This window comes from Ptychodera flava, chromosome 17 (genome assembly GCF_041260155.1).
Source record: "Ptychodera flava strain L36383 chromosome 17, AS_Pfla_20210202, whole genome shotgun sequence".
Taxonomy (NCBI): domain Eukaryota; kingdom Metazoa; phylum Hemichordata; class Enteropneusta; family Ptychoderidae; genus Ptychodera; species Ptychodera flava.
The window spans coordinates 12,691,588-12,709,245 of NC_091944.1; the positions used below are offsets into that span (position 1 = coordinate 12,691,588).

Here is a 17,658-nt window from a genome sequence, read left to right on the forward strand (position 1 = left end):
ATACTAGGGAGAGCTGGGTAAATGGCTGGCCATTGCTTTTTATGATCCACTTGGAATTTTGTTAAATGGCCAACTGTCGTAGAATTAATAATTTTCAAATCTGTCGATGAGGCAGAAACCCGTTTTAGGATGATGGCTCACTACGCTGGTGAAGCAGTATACAATAGCGTGTATTTTTTGTTTTTTATTTTATGTGAAAGTTGTATGACAGATAAATCTTCAACGTATGTTACATATATAAAACTGTATTGGTGTATAGATGAATGCTGACTGTGCTATTTCCAAACACACAACTCATTTACAGTGGCAAAAGATATCATCCACTGATGTAAACAAAGCTTGTGGAGTTGATAATGTATCTGGTGTAATTTTAAAAAAAGTGCGCTGAGGAACTTGCTTTTCCTCTCACTTATATTTATAATAAATCCCTTTCATCCGGAATCTTTCCGACGTTTTTTAAGCGTAGCAATGTAGTGCCAATCTTTAAAAAAGGTAATAAGCAGGATAATAAGCAGGATATTAGAAACTACAGACCTGTTTCACTGTTACCTTTATTTAGTAAAGTCTTCGAGAAGATCGTTTTTAAGAGTTTATATGGCCATGTTGCTAACGTTATCTCTGATGATCAACACGGTTTTGTTCTTGGGAGAAGCGTCGAGACGAATCTAGCCACTTACACAGACTTTATTTCAACAGCGTTCAACAATAAATTACAAACTGATTCAATTTATCTTGACTTCAGTAAAGCTTTCGATTCCATTTCTCATAAACTACTTATTCACAAACTTTCTTCTTTCGGTTATACCGGTAATTGCATTAAGTGGCTTGAGTCGTATCTGTCTGATCGCTCCCAGAGAACTGTCATTGAGGGAAGTTTTTCCAAATGGTGCCCAGTTGTATCTGGTGTACCCCAGGGTTCTATTATTGGTCCCCTGCTTTTTATTTTATACGTAAATGATTTGTCAACATGTGCTCGGTCATCAAATGTTATTTTATATGCAGATGATTCGAAGCTTTATAAAACTATCCAGTCAATTTCTGATTGCACATTGTTGCAGGATGATCTTGACAGGGTTGTCCGTTGGTGTTCAACATGGAAGCTTAAGTTAAATATTGACAAATGTGGCTTCATTAGTTTCACTAATAAGACTAAGATGATTCTTTTTAATTACTCAATTAATACAACTCCAATCACACGTTTTACGTCAATCAAGGACCTTGGTGTCATACTTTGTGGCTCCATGGATTTTTCCGAGCACATTGATACTGTCGTCAAGAAAGCAATGCGCAATCTAGGTTTCTTAAAACGCAATTGTCAAGATTTCCATAATGTAAAGTCAGTGAAGGCCTTGTACATTTCTTTGGTACGGAGCTGCCTCGATTTCTGTTCTGTTATATGGAATCCATGGCAAAAGAACCTAGTTGATAAAGTTGAACGTGTTCAAAAGAAATTTATCAGATACTTATGCTTTAAACAAAACATACCTTACTGTTCTTCAGAGTATAGAAAATTATGCACTTTTTTCAAACTACCTCCCCTTTTAATCGTAGAAAAGTTTCTGATCTCTGTTTTTTATACAAATGTATTCATTCTGTGGTTAACAGTTCTTATTTGACACAAATCCCACTGAATGTTCAACGAACTTTAAGGTTTAACCGTCCGTTTCGGGTACCAGCAACCAGAATTAATGTTCGCAAGTACTCTTTCATTCCACGTGCTCTGTCCACTTTTAACGAAATTGCAAAATATAATCCAAATATTGATATTTTTGACAGATTTAGTCTTTTTAAAATAGTGTAAAGAATTATTTTTATACATGATCTCGTTTGTGAATCGCAATTGTCTGTTTTTATTGTATATATTGTTTTTATTGTTTTTTGTGTGATTGTGCTTGTATTTCTTTTTATGTCGAGCGGAGCCTGTAATTGGGATTTTATTCCTGTTGGTCTTCCGAATAAATAAATAAAAATAAATAAAATAAAAAATAAATAAAATGAAAATCTCATTTCTGTATCGTCTTGTGATCTACATGGAGCTTGCACAGTCATTTTAAAATGGATAAACCATAAATGATGAATGAAACAGACTTGGGTGACTAAAAGAAGACACAGTCAATTGCTGGAATAGACTTAGCTCAAAGCTTTCTCAAATATTGGATATACAATAAGGGTGAATTTTATTTCAGATCTTGTTTGTAAAACCAATAACATCAGTATTATTGATCTGGGTCCTCTGTGGTCATTGTGCCTGCTACGATATTTCTCAGGATGCCTCATGTTACAATATTCAGTGGCTGCACTCTGCATCCACACATGAGATATGCAACAGTCTGTCTGTTCTTCTCATATCATCTGAATAGACTACCTTTAACCCTTTGAGTGCTGTATTTTTCCCACCAAAATATAGTGCAACATTTTACCAATTTTTATGAAATTTTCTGTAACTTTTCTGATAATTTTGGACAAAATGAACACAATATTTCATCAGGCACAGTTTCTTTTCAAAATTTTGGCAAAAATCTGACAAAAATTGACTGAGGTATATTTTATACGGACAAACAAAATTGACTTGGGCGCTCAAAGGGTTAAGTGCAAACTTATGTTGTCTTCATGGCAAAATATTTTATTCTAACAGGATGCATTACCAGCAAATTCGAGTGAAGCACTGCAAGCCTGTGACACTGCAGACTTGGATGCATTGGTTTGTGCAGAAATCACAACAGATGGTTTTTTTTTCTTGTTAGCATCTTGCCATTCTTGAAGAAGACAGAAATCACACACTTGTGAAATACAAATAGGTTTATTGATATACTTTGGAAAATGTAACGTCCTCCATACTTTCCCTCACAGATATTACACTACGGAAGCAGAACAAGATTTTTTTCAACTGACGCTGAATATGAAATATTGACAAAAGTTTTATGTATATACAACGTAGAGGAATTCCTCCCGGAAAATTGGAATACCATACCTATATACAGTCATAAAGTCCGTATCACATTTTTTAAAATGAATTTCTCTTCATTACTTTGTTTCTGGGAACTGTGACAAGTCTGAACACAGGTGAATAATTTAGTTGTTGCATCTGTCTTGCAATTTTTTTTTCAGTCTTTTTTTGTCATTTTTACACAACTCGGAATACTGGCTGAAAAAAACAGATGATCTTTATTATTTCTTTGGAGCTATGATGCCTTCCAGTTGTGTCTGAAAGAGAAGAAATAACATTTCAATTAATATTCAGAAACTTGAAAAAAACACAATTTGTTTACTTTCAGAGGGCAACATATACTTCAATTATAAAACTATACAAGCATTTTAATGACAAAAGAAATTTTAGATTTTAATTATGAAAATGTAAGTCACCTAAGTTGACAAACTTACCGTATTCTTTGCTTTCATTTAGAAAGTTTGATTGCCATTATTGGAGAATAGTTTGCAAAAAAACTTGTTCGCTTTTCCTGAGTACTAGTACTTTTTCCTTTCAATTTTGGACTTCAGAAAATAGCGTCAACAGGATAGAACCACATTTCTTGTATAAAGTTTCCGTTACATGACAATGGCAAAGGCTAAATAGTTCATAAGAGACAAAGTTGGTATTTTAATCTTTTATTCTCACCTTCAACTGTTGGTTGGTTCTTTTCAGGAACTGAATTTCCTCGGCATGTTTCTTTTCTTCAACTTGTCTACGTTCAGCTTCTCTCTTCTCAATGGCCTCACATTTGGCTTTCAGTTCATTCACCTGGCGTTCCAAGTCTCTCTTGTCTTGTTCCAACTCTGTGATCTGAAAGGAATTGAAACCATTGTGGGTCAGTTATTTCCCCTTGCGTACAACATTCACTCAGTTGCTTAATTTAGTTCTGGTAAAATTGAGTGCAAGTATTTGACAGAAAAATTCAAAGTATCATGACCTCAACTTGTTCACCCCTAGTTCCCTTCTATAAGTCCACAATCACCACTGATAAACAATGGGTTTGGGCCAAACCATTGTGTTGAAAGGGTTAATAATTATGGAAACCATGATACAAATAAGACAACTGAGTATGAAATACAGTGTCTAAAATGACAGTATTAATTGTTAACATCCAATCCATATCCTCACTGTTTGTCATCAAGCACAAAATCTAATTGACCTGTTACTGTATATGTCATTGATGAATTTTGCTTTCCATAATCTACCCTATAACATGACACCATCAACTGGAACATTGAAAGATACATGATAAATTGTATCACACTGCTAAGTGAATAATAAATTCAAAACAAGACTTAAAGTTTTATCTAAAAAAGCAGTACAAAACTAAAACTTCACCCCTTCACTCCCATGTTCTACTATAATGGTCATACTTTGTTATAGACAGATTATGACAGATACATCTTCTCATCCAGTCCTAAAATATCATAATTTTTGAAAACAATTCAGGTTTTGGATTGGTATTTTGCAACATCTCTCTCTGTCATCATTTTTAGTAATTTTAGAAATATTCTTATGTGAAAAAAAGGACTTTTGTGCATATGAGACGTCATATTAGTTCAGGGTACACAAACTGTCCTGGGCCGTTCCTCTGCACTCATGTACATCCAATGCCATTATGTCATATCCAAATCACCTCAAATGCAACATGCATTCAGCTGTGAATCAGAGAATTGCTGAACTCACCTTCTTCTCCATGTCTGCCTTTCCTTGTTCTGCTTGCAGAGCTTTACGCATACCGAATGCAACACTGCTTTCATAGAGAGTCTGATAGGCAGCTATGGTCATTCTGATCTCATCGCGTACTCTCAGCAACAACAGACCTCTCTCTGCACAGTTGATGGTCACCTGACGAATTAGTTCATCTGCAATGAAGGAGAAAAATTGCACGTATGAAATAAAGTAAAACGGTCTTTAATAACATTGACATTTTTCCCCCAGTCATGGGTGGTATTGATTTTGTTCAATATTCATCAATAACTAGATCTGATTTTATTGCTTTGTGAAGACTATCAGTCAAGATCATTGCCATGAAAGTTCCCTCTTGGTCACTGTTATCAAGTACTTGGTAGCAGGTCAATCAAACATGGTAAAAAGAGATGTTAAGAATGCCACAAAAAAGAACTCATTATTTTCTATCACTTCTTTCTTTTCAGAAGACCGCTTTACAGGTAATATGACAAACAACTGACATAAATTAACGGAGTAATGGTGAAATAGTGTCACTGTAATTTTTGGTTTAGTAGCAAGGGTTGATTAGAAAAGTTGTGATCATTGCACTACCATGTTCTTGTACTCTTCCACTTGCTAAGTCAGCCATAGCTAACTTTTGGATTACTGACTTGAATTACAGAATCATTCACTTGTTTTTCATTAAATAATTCACTGAATATGGACTGGTGCACAAAGACTTTGTATTTTGAAATCAATGAAAAGGCATTGGACAAAGACAAAGAACTTTGAGGGAACAAAAACCTTGAGATTTCAAGATTTTTCTACTTGGGTTGTTCAAAACAAATGAAAACTTTGTAGAGCAGTAGATGAGGGGTTCATGAATGAATCCTTACCAAAACACTGGGAATACAGCTCTCTCCTGACAGGGCAGATTCCTGTTTCTCTTGCCTGACGTTGCTGTAACCTTTGGTCAAGCTGCTCTTGTAGATTGACCACATCAAGACGTGTGGCTGGTGTACTCGATACTTGCTGTACCCATAACTGACCATTCTCTGTCCATTCCCTGAAAGTGTATTGCATTGTGCATAGGCACAGGGAGGATTGTGGTCAAAATTTAATATCTATGCTTTTTGTTTGTTGCAACTATATAGGAACATTTCAGTGAGGGCCAGTGTGCATAAGGCATATCAAGCAACACAATAATGCCTCAGTATTTTTCAACAAATACTATGACTATAATAGTGATCAGAAGTTTGAGTTTTGAATTGGCAATATTTATGACAGCAGTCTTTGTCTCACAAACACTGCTGTTTTCAGTACTGATGAAATATTGCTACAGGATAAAAAAACCGGTTGCATGCTTGAATCTGTAAATCCATGTATTGTTGAAAGATCAAAAAATACTTCATAGGACTTGGCTCAAAAAAGAAGGATGAAGACAACATTCATAGAGGCTGTATTTGCACACTAAACTTTGCAAACTACAAAGAAATACGCTGCTACGCATGCAAAAATTTTTTATTAGTTTGAAGAGAAATTCGCAATTTACTTTGTCTGATTATTTATTTATTTACAGAATATCTGGTCGGTGGAGTATGATCAACACTTACCTTGGTGGCAGAATCGAATTTAAAATTTCATCTGTTTGTTGTGCTTTCTGTGCATCCATTGGTGGAAGCTTTGCCCCTTTAGGTGGAGGGTTTGGAACAGGGCCGGCATTTGCTGGCTGCTGTGGACTGGCCTTCAAAGCACGAGCCTGAAAGATCATAATCTGATGTTAATTCCGGCTTTTACCTAAGTTCTAGAATTACTGACATGTAGCATGCGTTGATTCCGTTCAATCACTGGAGAGAATAACACACTTTACGTATCCAAGGACAAGTCATATTTACAAACCACAGACCGCCTCTCAATTTGAAAAAAATCTGAAAGAACATTATAGTGAAATAATGATTGTGATTATCGTTGTCATCACTGTGATAGATTTGTTCACATAGTCTTCTAATTTACTGAAGATTACTCGTACTTCGTACATATCAAACTGCTTGCCGCCAGAATCTTGAACTGCACTGCGTTGCAAGTATCGTTTTAGTTTCACTTACCCTTGGCGTTTTCTTGTCAGTATTTCTGCTGACGAGGACTGGGTTGTCATATTTGACGAGCGATGCATTAGGAGGAATCATTTTCGATACAATACCGTGCTGAATAACTCTCTAAAATGCGATGTTTCACTCAAAACTACGACAGCTGCAGAAACAGAATGCAGGTTGTTGTCAAATCTCAGCTTCCATGGAAACTACTAACTGCGCATGCGTACCTATTTCCCGGCATGCATCGGAATAGGCTACAGCTTTATGTAGAAAATCAATATGGCTGTATATGAATATTTCGCAAATTGAGGGAATGATAAGCATTGAATATAATTTTATTTGAATATAAATCATCAAGCTACATATTAATTCCAATAATAGTACCTATATTTTTGATGAAATGCTCTTTCCATATCTGTACACTTTTCTTCACTAAGTTAAAGTAACCAATTGAAAAGGCAATATGGCGTCCTCCTTCAACTCGAATGGTTCGAATATGAGTTGGGAAGGTCGGTATATCTCAAATTTTACTTAATTTTATGCGAAACAGAGCATCAAGTAGTGTTTTACGCTCACTAATTTCATCTTTCGGGGCTTTTGGTCGACAAATGAAATGAGAGAGCTCTACTTTAAGTCATATGGGAGCGATGGATGAAGCCACATGACCTCAAAAAGTTTATTGTATTTACACACGATACGAGCATGGAAATGTTCATGTGTATTTTTGTTCACGAAAAGATGAATACGATTGCATTTTTCGCCAATCAACTCAATAACGGTATGGACTTGTGGCGGGAAAATATTTGATGGTATGAATATGACAAACCATATCGCATGTATCGGTATAAAATTTATTTCATTGACAGAAATTCATTTGTGCGAAAGCGGATTGTTCGTCGTCAGTGACACTGTGCATGCAGTGGCCTATTTTCTATGACTTTCTCTAGACTATCATTCCTACACAGATAACAGGGCTTAGAAAATACGTTATCAGATGAATTCTGAATTATTATATAAAACAGGTCTTCATAATTAGAATAGGGCTATGACCTTAATAAGGTATGAAACATTTCGTAAAATATGAAGTTCATTATGTGATTGAAAGGTGTTTTTACCATTCGAACAATTGATTGATAAAAATTGTGGCCCCTTTTGGATCCAAACGACAATCAAGATAACCATGACAGAAAGAAGTAATATGTAACAGGTCTGACCTCAGAGCGAGCGCAGTGCGAGTAAGGCATATCATCATTAATGTTATCGTGCCGTGCTAATTTTTATGTTCATTGCACATTTTTGTCGTACAGGATGAATGGCCGTCAATCGTTTTCTAGAATAACAATAGACTATAGCAATTTAACTTGGAAATGCCAATTTCACAAACGAAAATCAATAAAAACAGCTATATGATTCAACTCAGTTTTAGCAGGGCTGAGAACAGAGGACGTCTAATGCAATGTTATTCCAGTTGGTGGCTCTCCGTCATATGATTTTTAATTCCTGCGTGAGTTGGCCTTTCATTCTCGTTAGAGTTGGCTTGTTTTAAAATGGCGGCGCACATGGATAACGGAATCCAGCTTTCAAAAGTGATCAAAAATAACTCTTTCGGACTCAATTTCTCACGTTCTTTGGAACAGAGAGATTCTTTTGTTGGAAAACACATTGTCGAGTAGGCTTTGTGGTAGATGTCATGTTTAATTTCACGCAATCCGTGATAAAGTAGTCAAAATGGCCGCCTCCATGTAAACAACTCACGCTTTTCAAACTCGTAGGTATGCATAGATTCCATCTTAGATACATTCATGTACACGCGTTAGTCTTAATGTTCGCTTAACTTTGCGAGCGGCTTTCGGCCGCTCTCGCTGCACTCGCTATAAGCATAAAAAAATAAAAAAAATTCATTAACAATCTTCAGAGACATCCAGTTACAACCAAACTTAATATACATAGTTCATAAACCTACATTCCAAATTTTGAAAGGATTGAAACGTTGGAAAATACACATGCAACTTGCTTTTCCACATTTTGCTCACATATTCTGTGATACATTGCATTTTACACCCAGTGACCACTGGCATTTATAGCCACACCAAGAGCTGCTAGGTTTCCCATATTACTTTTTAAGATACAGTGCACAGGAAGACTTAATACCCTTTAATTTTATACACCTCACATCGCTTTATGACAGATTTAGCATTTAGAGAAAATTGGAGATGGTTAAGAATTGTCAGCATAGGTGCCTGAAACATTCCACTTTAAATGACCCTCACATATATGATGAAAGTTGGTTGCTGACAAAGCAAGGAAAATGCACAAATAATTATGTATTTCTAAAAAGCAGTAAGAGAAACTGCCGAGTCAGATTTTCATCAGATTTCTTTTGTAAAAAAAGAAATGATACTGTTATTTTATCTGAAATCTAGCATGGTGACACCAGTTTTTGAATACAGTTTTCGATATGACTTCTCGCACTTAGTATTTTTTGACATCTCAGAAAAATTACAAAATTACAATGAGGTTTCCTTGCATTTCTGCATGCAAGTCAATGGAATTGGCTTATACCACACCACTCAATTTAGTTCCCTATCCAATAATAACTTCATTTTCTTTGCCACAGAAGCCAGAGACCAACTCCGGAAATGGAGAGAAGAGAATGTTCGCTACAGTGAAGAAGTTGTGGAGATAGCTGATACCTTACTTGCAGAACATGTCAGTAAGCTTGGCGACGAAGGTATACAGAGACTTGTTTGGCGATATTTTCTGCTTTACAAAACCTATAGGGCACAATGTTGAGTATTTCAATGGTAGAAGGGAGTAGCTGTGACAAAATATATAAACAAAACACAAATTACACAATACAAAACATTCACAATTAATAATTTATTATTGTTATTATCATCATCAGCATCATATTATCGGTAAACATATAGGAATGAAAAAGTCAAATTCTGGTAATTTGGCATGACGAATAAGCTTGGCAAATAAGGTGTAACTTTCTGAGTGTGAAACCAGTTCACACTGATCCTGCGTGCCAATCAGACCAACACATTAAACAAAAGACATTAAAGGTATACAGTCACCTGTAATCTAAATATGCCCATATATGGTCAAAGGCGCGTTCCTTGGTATTCGAAATACCCATGTGAGGGCGCTGTTTTTAAAAAGCGGCCACCCGCTTAAAATCTGTGATTGGTTAGATTTTCTCTTCCCATGGTAACTGTGGCAAAATTGGAACAGGTGACAGTATACCTTTAAGCCTACATGTCAGTCGTGACAAGGTTAGGTACAAGTAACATCCACTATTTCTGTCTTTTCCATTTTCATTGCAGCATGGGTTGTGTATGAACAGTTGTTTATAGCTTCACTAGACACTGGTAAAATAGAGATTGCTTCGGCATGCATCAGAGACTTAGAAAGACAATTCCCAAACAGCATACGGGTCAAAAAATTGAAAGGAATGAGACTTGAAGCTCTTGAAAAGTAAGTCATTTATTTCTGCTTTTGTTAAGCCTTAATTGAATTCACTAGTCTAAAGGAACAGTACCCTCAACTTCTGACTCTGTGTTAGTTGTTTTTCCTTTGTATCTCGAATATAGTTCATGGGGTTACCAACAAAAGTGTATTGAAATACCCAGTATTTGGTGTGTCAATATGTCCTGTAGATGTATGACCAGCAGTATTATCATTCATTAATATTGAAGCGTGTCAAGACAGAAATTCACTTGTGAACAGATCATAGAGTACATGGCAAAAATGCTTGCATAAAAGGTCTATTTACATGCAGAGTACTGTAAAAACTGAATCGGCAACTCTCTTGTACTTTCAAAAAAGACCTTGAAATACTAGTAAAAACATTTCACAAAATGACAGAAAAAAAATAATCAAAAGTTGCTGTCTCTTCTAAAGCACCTTCACCATCAGGTGTACGTGTGATCGCTGAGTGTCAAGCAACATTTGTGTAAGTCATTGTATACAGCCAAACCCATCAGGCATTGCAATAACAATGCAACTTGAATGCCTGCCCTCTTGACTGAGGCAGACAGGGGCAATGTGTATTACAGACAAAAAATGAACAAGCGTCTCAGAAGTTACAACCTATTGGGGAAAATTCACAATGTGAAAGTTCTTGAAACATTTGCGGTCATCAAATGGTTCATAATATCACCAAATGATGTTAGCCTTACACTTGAGACTGTGTGTATTCTATGTATCTTTTTAACAGATGGGAAGAAGCTCTTGAAATCTACAATGATATCTTAGAAGAAGATGAAGCAAATGCAGTGAGTTACAAAAGTCATTTGATAATTCTTATACACTTCAAAGCAGTGATGTATGATGCCATCAGTACACCACGGACTCCCATAAAGCTGTACAACAAAGTACTATTGACCATTCGTACTTTTATCAGCAGTAAAATGTCGAAATGAAACAATTTCACAATACCTTACCAAAATGTTTTCGTTTTTCTATGTAAATTTATAATACACTGCTTCTCTATTAAATTGCATCATGCACCATTGATGAGAACATCTATTAAAAATGAAATTGAAATTATCTTCTCAGCAGGTGGTTTAGTGTTGTGTAGATTGAGAAATTCCTTTTCTAATTATTTCCAGGTCGTAAGGAAAAGAAAAGTTGCAATTTATAAAGCAAGGAAAAATATACCAGGTGCAATCAAAGAGCTCTGTGAGCATGTCAAAAAGTAAGTGTCTTTGGCACCTGGGTGCTTTATCAAGTACACTGGGGTGACAATGCTTTGTCAGAACTTGCTATTTCTGGATATGTGTTTGTGTGTGTGTGTGTGTGTGTGTGTGTGTGTGTGTGTGTCCGCGCATGAGCATGTGCGCGTGTGTGCATATGTGTGTGTGTGTGTGTGTGTGTGTGTGTGTAAATTACTATGTGCAATCAAAGGACAATACGAGTAAGTACAAAATTAAGTATTTTAACTTATCGAATGAGTCAGTGTTTCATCCTGTAGGTTGAAGGGCAACCAAGAGTGTTCTGGTTTAACAAGCTTTTCAGACTTTTCACTTGTGTGGACTATTTTTTTTTTCTTTGAGTAAGGTTTTTATGGTTGAAAGGTTCACTTAATAAAGTTTGAGCAAAAATTTAAATCTTTCACTTGTGAGACACATACAACGTTACTAAATCTTAGCCTCTGATATGCAAAGTCTAAAGTTTGCTCTACATGCGAATGTTATATCTGTGAATACAGACGCAGAGAAGAGCTTTGGGTTAACAAAAATAAGAAAGACTAATGCTTTTGACCCTTTGAACCCGGATTGGAAAAAAATATCCATATGATGTCATAGGTCACCCGGGGGGTCAGGGTTCAACTGTTAATGGTTGCATCTTTCAGTGAATCGGAAGCCTATGTAACAAAGTTGTTTAACCCTTTCACCCCCAGTTCCCTGTATACAGGTCCAACTTTACCATAGAAAACAATGGATTTGGGACAAACCACGGTGGTGAAAGTGGTTTAAAATGTCACATATTTGAAGTTGCTTTTCACTTCTTTTTGTTAGGTTTATGACAGATCATGAAGCATGGATGGAACTCACAGATTTGTACATAGCAGAGCAAGAGTGAGTTGCCCTCTGTTGCTGTCTTATTTCAGTGAAAGCTGCTGTTTTTTCTTAAACTCTGTATTATCAAATGCGTATTTCAGTTTCTGTAACTTGTGATGTTTAGCTGGTCTTGCTTTGATGTAACTCTTGTACAGCCTAGAGAAGTGGAATGGCAAGAGTATACTTTAAAATTTCATGGAAATAAAAACAAAAAATCCATACATGTAAAACCCATTCAAGAAGCTTCAGATGGACAAATCTATAGATTGCCCATTCTGTCGATTTTTTAATCCAAATTTCATTTGTTGGAGTTTGAATATCGAATAACATGGTAGATTTCATTGACCAAAGGCAGAAGACATGTTTTGTATTTGTTCAGTTTTATTTTGAAAAGAAGTCTAGTGCAATCTTTAAGAAAATGAAAGTGAGACCTCACATATGTGAAAGACAAACACTTTTTTCTTTGCAGCCTGTTCAGTGTATTTGATTCTGTACCTTGATGTTACGCTAATTTGAGATGAAATTTCTGTTTCTATTCACAGATACAGTAAAGCTGCCTTTTGTTTAGAAGAACTTATACTTTCCAATCCACACAATCACCTCTATCATCAAAGATTTGCCGAGGTTTGTTTCAACTTTTTATTACCCTTCAAAGACCTGGTCATTCTTCTTTCAGTAAATTACAGTATTGTGAGGATGAGCACTGTTCTTGCATTTTTTCAGTCCAACATTGAGAGATTATCTGAACGATGTAACTGTGACAACACGGTGTGTTTTAGCCAATGGTATTTCATTTCAACCACATTTGCTAGATTATCATCTCAAGTTATTCACTATAGAGAGCAATTGGACAGCAATGTCAACTACAGTGAAATGAATTATTCAAAAGACTTGTTGTCTATTGTGTTTCAATGTCTTTCATCAAAACAGGGCGAATTTTGTGATGCAATATGTAAACCTGTTTGACACCAAATGTTGCAAAATCTCCAATATTCTAGAAAATCTGTTTTGATTTTGATGAAAAAATATTTTCATGTATGAGTTGCGCAATGTTATGTTTCTCTTCAATATAATTTCACCACAGATCAAGTACACCCAGGGAGACATGGCACTTGCGTGTAAATATTTTTCACAGGCAGCAAAATGTAACGAGAACAACATGAGGGCGCTATACGGAGTCTTCATGGTATGTGTCATCACTGAACTTCACTGCAGTCAAGTAAACATAATGTACTCGGCTTTACCTCATACATTATGTTGTGCAAAGTTCACTTTCATCCATCATTGGCCGGGAGGGCATACATTATTGCTTAAATATTGATAATTTCATTCAGAACATCTGTGGTATAAAATTACTATTTTCTGGATTAAGAGTATTACTGATCAAAATGTTCAGATGAATATTTATTTCTTCATATACTCTGACATGATCAGGAAGCAGCCCAATTGAACCATCTTTCAACTAACTTCACCACATTCTGGACTGTAACTTCTTTAGAGAAAAAGAACTAAAATACATCGATGTCATTAATAATCTGGGCTTCCAGAATACTTTCAGAACAGTACAAGATGAGATCTGTGCACACAATGCTCTAATGTATCTCAGGCCTCTAATGTTATTATGTGTTTATTTTTTTTTGTCGCAGTCGGCTAATAATTTGGCTGCATCACAGAAGGGCACAGCAAGGTTCAAGAAAGACAATATGAAATATGCAGCCTGGGCAGCCAGGCAGATCTCTGAAAAATACAAGGTGAGATGACATCAGTGAAGATAATCAGTCAAATATATGGAGGGATTTTTCACTTGGCTTGCTAACAATAATATAATTAGAGCAGCTTGATAATTGGATAATATTATACATGAATCATTTATATAAAAGGCAGATGAAAATGCTGTGTACTAGTTATTATATTTCATAGTTTACCGCCACTGAATACCAAAATAGATAAAATTTACTCTTCATATATTTTAAAACATGACACACTTTATATTAATTCTTTAAAATCTCACGAAATATACTCCGAAATGCTATATTGTAATCAAAACCATGATCTGATTCAAGAATGTTAATGTTAACTAATGAGAATTCACAAGTTTTATTCTACTATTAATAGTCTTCATGGAAAAAGCCTACATTAGCACTCATAATATTGCACTTCTAGTTAAACAGTCATCACTAGTTGCCATGGTGACTGACATCTTTGACGGTGCATAGAGAATTGTACTGGATGTTGTAATCCTCCGTGCTTGTCATTGTATGAGAGGCAGAATTTACCAGAAACAGGCCGTGGCATCCCCAGAATGAAATGTGCATATATCAAAAAATCTGACCATATGATTATGACCGTAGTGATTGTATGTTGAAACATACCAAAGTAACTGATCCTAAGACTGTAAGAAAGTTTCTTAAAATGTTATATATCATACTATACTCTGTTCAGTCTCCTGCAGTTTTCAGTGTCTGTACACTCCTGGAGAGTCCTTGAAATTTAAACTGGAAAAGTCATTGAAATTGAAATTGTTGCGGAAAATCCTGGAAAATTGATAATCACCCACAATTTTCAAAAATTACAGAATGATCAGTCAAAATATCTTAAAAATGAAATTTAAACTGATATATTATAAAATTGGTACCCAGAAAATGGCATTTTGACCCTAATAGCCCTTGAAAATCGCTGAAATGGTCCTTGAAAGCCCTTGAATTTTGAGTGACTTTGAGTGTATGGACCCAGTTTTCCATCATTTTTCTTGACTGTTTGTCTTAACCATGCTTTATGATTCCTTGTAGATCAGTTTTGGATTCCAAAACTATTTAAACAGAGCAAGGAAAGTTACCAGAGTCCAGTCATATTTAAAGCGTACCATTTCCAGCCAGATTTTTTCGCCTGTTGCAAGACTTTGAATACTGTGGACCATATTTCCCGAAATGCAACCGTGAGGGTGCAATTGATAAGCAGGCTGTAACCAATGCACAAAGCTGGATTGAAAAAGGGACAACTTACAAAATAATTGTTTCTAAATTGGTACTATAGATTTAATGAACAGGACGTGATGGCAAATTAAAAGAAATATTGAGATGATTTTTCTCCATTTTGTCTCTACAAAGGCTGCTGAATTGAGGGACCATGAACAACAGATGTCTGCACTTGAGGAAATGCTGGATTCTCTTCAAGTTGTCCCAGCAAACTAGAACAAGAATCAAGGCTTAACACCCCCTCCCATCATAGAAGTGGTTTCTCCCATCCTGCCAGTATCAATGACCACAAATGAAACACACATGGCCAGACTGATCTCTGTACAGGGGAAGGCTGTTGGAAAATGGTGAAGATTTAGATGCATTTCAGAAAACAAATTGTAACTCCCTATGATACATGCTTGTGATTTCTGTACCTTTGCTAGGAAAATAAAATTTTCAAACAAGCTGATCATTTCCCTGTATATATGAACATTTATTGTTAATTATCTACCTATGGGCATTTTTTTTACTGTGAAGCATATAGATGCCATGCCAGGTGTGAAGGACAGATTAGAAACATTATTTGTGTTGATCTTACTTATTGCAAATAAAAAACAATAACAGGTATCAGACAAATTAATACTTTTTGTTTGGCCTAAAACTTCCTCCTTCTGTGGGGTATGATTTTCATTTTGTTGAAATTTGACCCAAAGGGGCAAATTATCTTGATCTGTGATAGTGTCTTGTGTAAGACAAATAGAAATGGCATGGCGATATTTTTATGTCCCCTATGTGATCACCTCAGGTTTTTTTGTCGTTTTTGAATACCACATCAGCTCAATTCACATCAAGTGGGATGTATTCACTGCTCACACTGTAAATAATTTCAGTCTTAATAACATTATCTCTTTCTATGATGAAATTAAATTCTGGCTACTTTAAATAGCTTTTGTCTTGTGCTACAGGGCAAACTATATATTGAAATGCATTATGGATAAAAAGTCGATTTCTCACCACACCAAGAGTTTGAGATAGTGATCTCATAAATACTTTTGACATATATGTAATTGCTGTCATGGCAAAAAGTTGTGCTTTTTTGTGAAACTAGCTAAACTAAAGCATCTTATCATCATCTTTTTAGGCTTTTCTGGCATTAAATTCTTGTATAACCTAAAACTTTGATTTGACTTCTGTAATCTTATGCTTTTTACCGTATTGAAACCTGGTCCACTGCCTGAGACCTTTATGACTCACTTAGGTGATAAAATTATATTTGAGATACCAACCATTCATGCTATATTCACTGACGGGATGACGGTACTTCTAGTCATGGGCGGTGTTTTTTTCCTGATTTCAGCCAAACATAAACACTATGTACTTTGTTTTGTATGTCGTTTTTTCACCAGAATCTGTACAGGAGTCAGACTTAATTGTTTCAATTGAATAAATGTGAATCAGCGAAAACAAGTCATCATTGATGACACAGTCCCCACAGTCAAATTGTGTGTTTGTTATTTGATAAGATGTAAATGAGTGAGTAGTCATGGTGATATTACATAGTTATTAAAGGATTATTTTAACAACAATGGATATATATGTATGTGTATATATATATATATATATATATATATATATATATATATATATATATATATGTATGTGTGTGTGTGTGTGTGTGTGTGTATGTATGTATGTATCTTATATTGGTATGTTATATTCTGTTTTGAATTGTATGAAGTGTTATAGACATGTCTTGACATGAATTAATCACAACAAGATGGTGTCGTGGTAGCCATATTGTACCATATCCAAAAATAATAGATTAAACCTGGAATTTGAAGACACCGCGGTACAAACAAAACCTTATGTACAACCGTGCTGAGAAATATGTATATTTCCATGCACGTTTATACATATGAGTTTGTTTGTACCATCATCACATGGGCTTTTTGGCGTATTGAGTTTGTAGGACACCCGGCATCCTTTTTTATTCCAGAGTAGAACCAGTTGTGTGCATGTGTAGGTCCAAGTGTGTTGTCTTTGTGCCAACTTTGTATGAGTATCTGTGTGGAGGCATGGACAGAGGCCAATCTTTAAGTCCCCTGCAAAGCATACTTATTTAAAATTATTGTACTGGCAGGGATTTACTTATTGAATTATTGTTCACATTTTTCACCAGAAATATTTTCCGGTATAAATATGGATTCTCATCGATAGGCCAGTTTTCATACCTTGACTGTTTATCTCAGCATTGACAATTCAAGTAGTAGGATTTTGCTGCAATTTTTGGTGTTTATGTTGGGGGGGTGGGGTGTTGAACTTTCACCTTTCTTTTGGCAAACATGTAGCAGTCATTCATGCATGTTGTTGTCTAAACGTTATGGTATTCACAGATTTCT

General features: G+C 35.5%; 2 protein-coding genes across 2 annotated transcripts; one reads left to right on the forward strand and one right to left on the reverse strand.

Moving 5' to 3' along the window:
- Window positions 1-2,781: 2,781 nt before the first annotated feature.
- LOC139115474 (33 kDa inner dynein arm light chain, axonemal) lies at window positions 2,782-6,954 on the reverse strand. The gene is made up of 6 exons (XM_070677593.1): window positions 6,748-6,954; window positions 6,256-6,401; window positions 5,539-5,708; window positions 4,658-4,836; window positions 3,617-3,781; window positions 2,782-3,204 (listed from the first exon to the last, which is right to left on the reverse strand). The coding sequence occupies exons 1-6, from the start codon at window positions 6,826-6,828 to the stop codon at window positions 3,169-3,171; spliced, it is 777 nt and encodes a 258-aa protein (XP_070533694.1). The 5' UTR covers window positions 6,829-6,954; the 3' UTR covers window positions 2,782-3,168.
- Window positions 6,955-7,098: 144 nt separating this feature from the next.
- Window positions 7,099-16,759, forward strand: LOC139115472 (ER membrane protein complex subunit 2-like). Its single transcript, XM_070677592.1, has 10 exons — window positions 7,099-7,244; window positions 9,353-9,466; window positions 10,065-10,215; window positions 10,958-11,015; window positions 11,352-11,437; window positions 12,261-12,320; window positions 12,845-12,926; window positions 13,387-13,488; window positions 13,949-14,053; window positions 15,410-16,759. Exons 1-10 carry the CDS (start codon window positions 7,199-7,201, stop codon window positions 15,491-15,493), a joined length of 888 nt encoding a protein of 295 aa, XP_070533693.1. The 5' UTR covers window positions 7,099-7,198; the 3' UTR covers window positions 15,494-16,759.
- The last annotated feature ends 899 nt before the right edge of the window (window positions 16,760-17,658 follow it).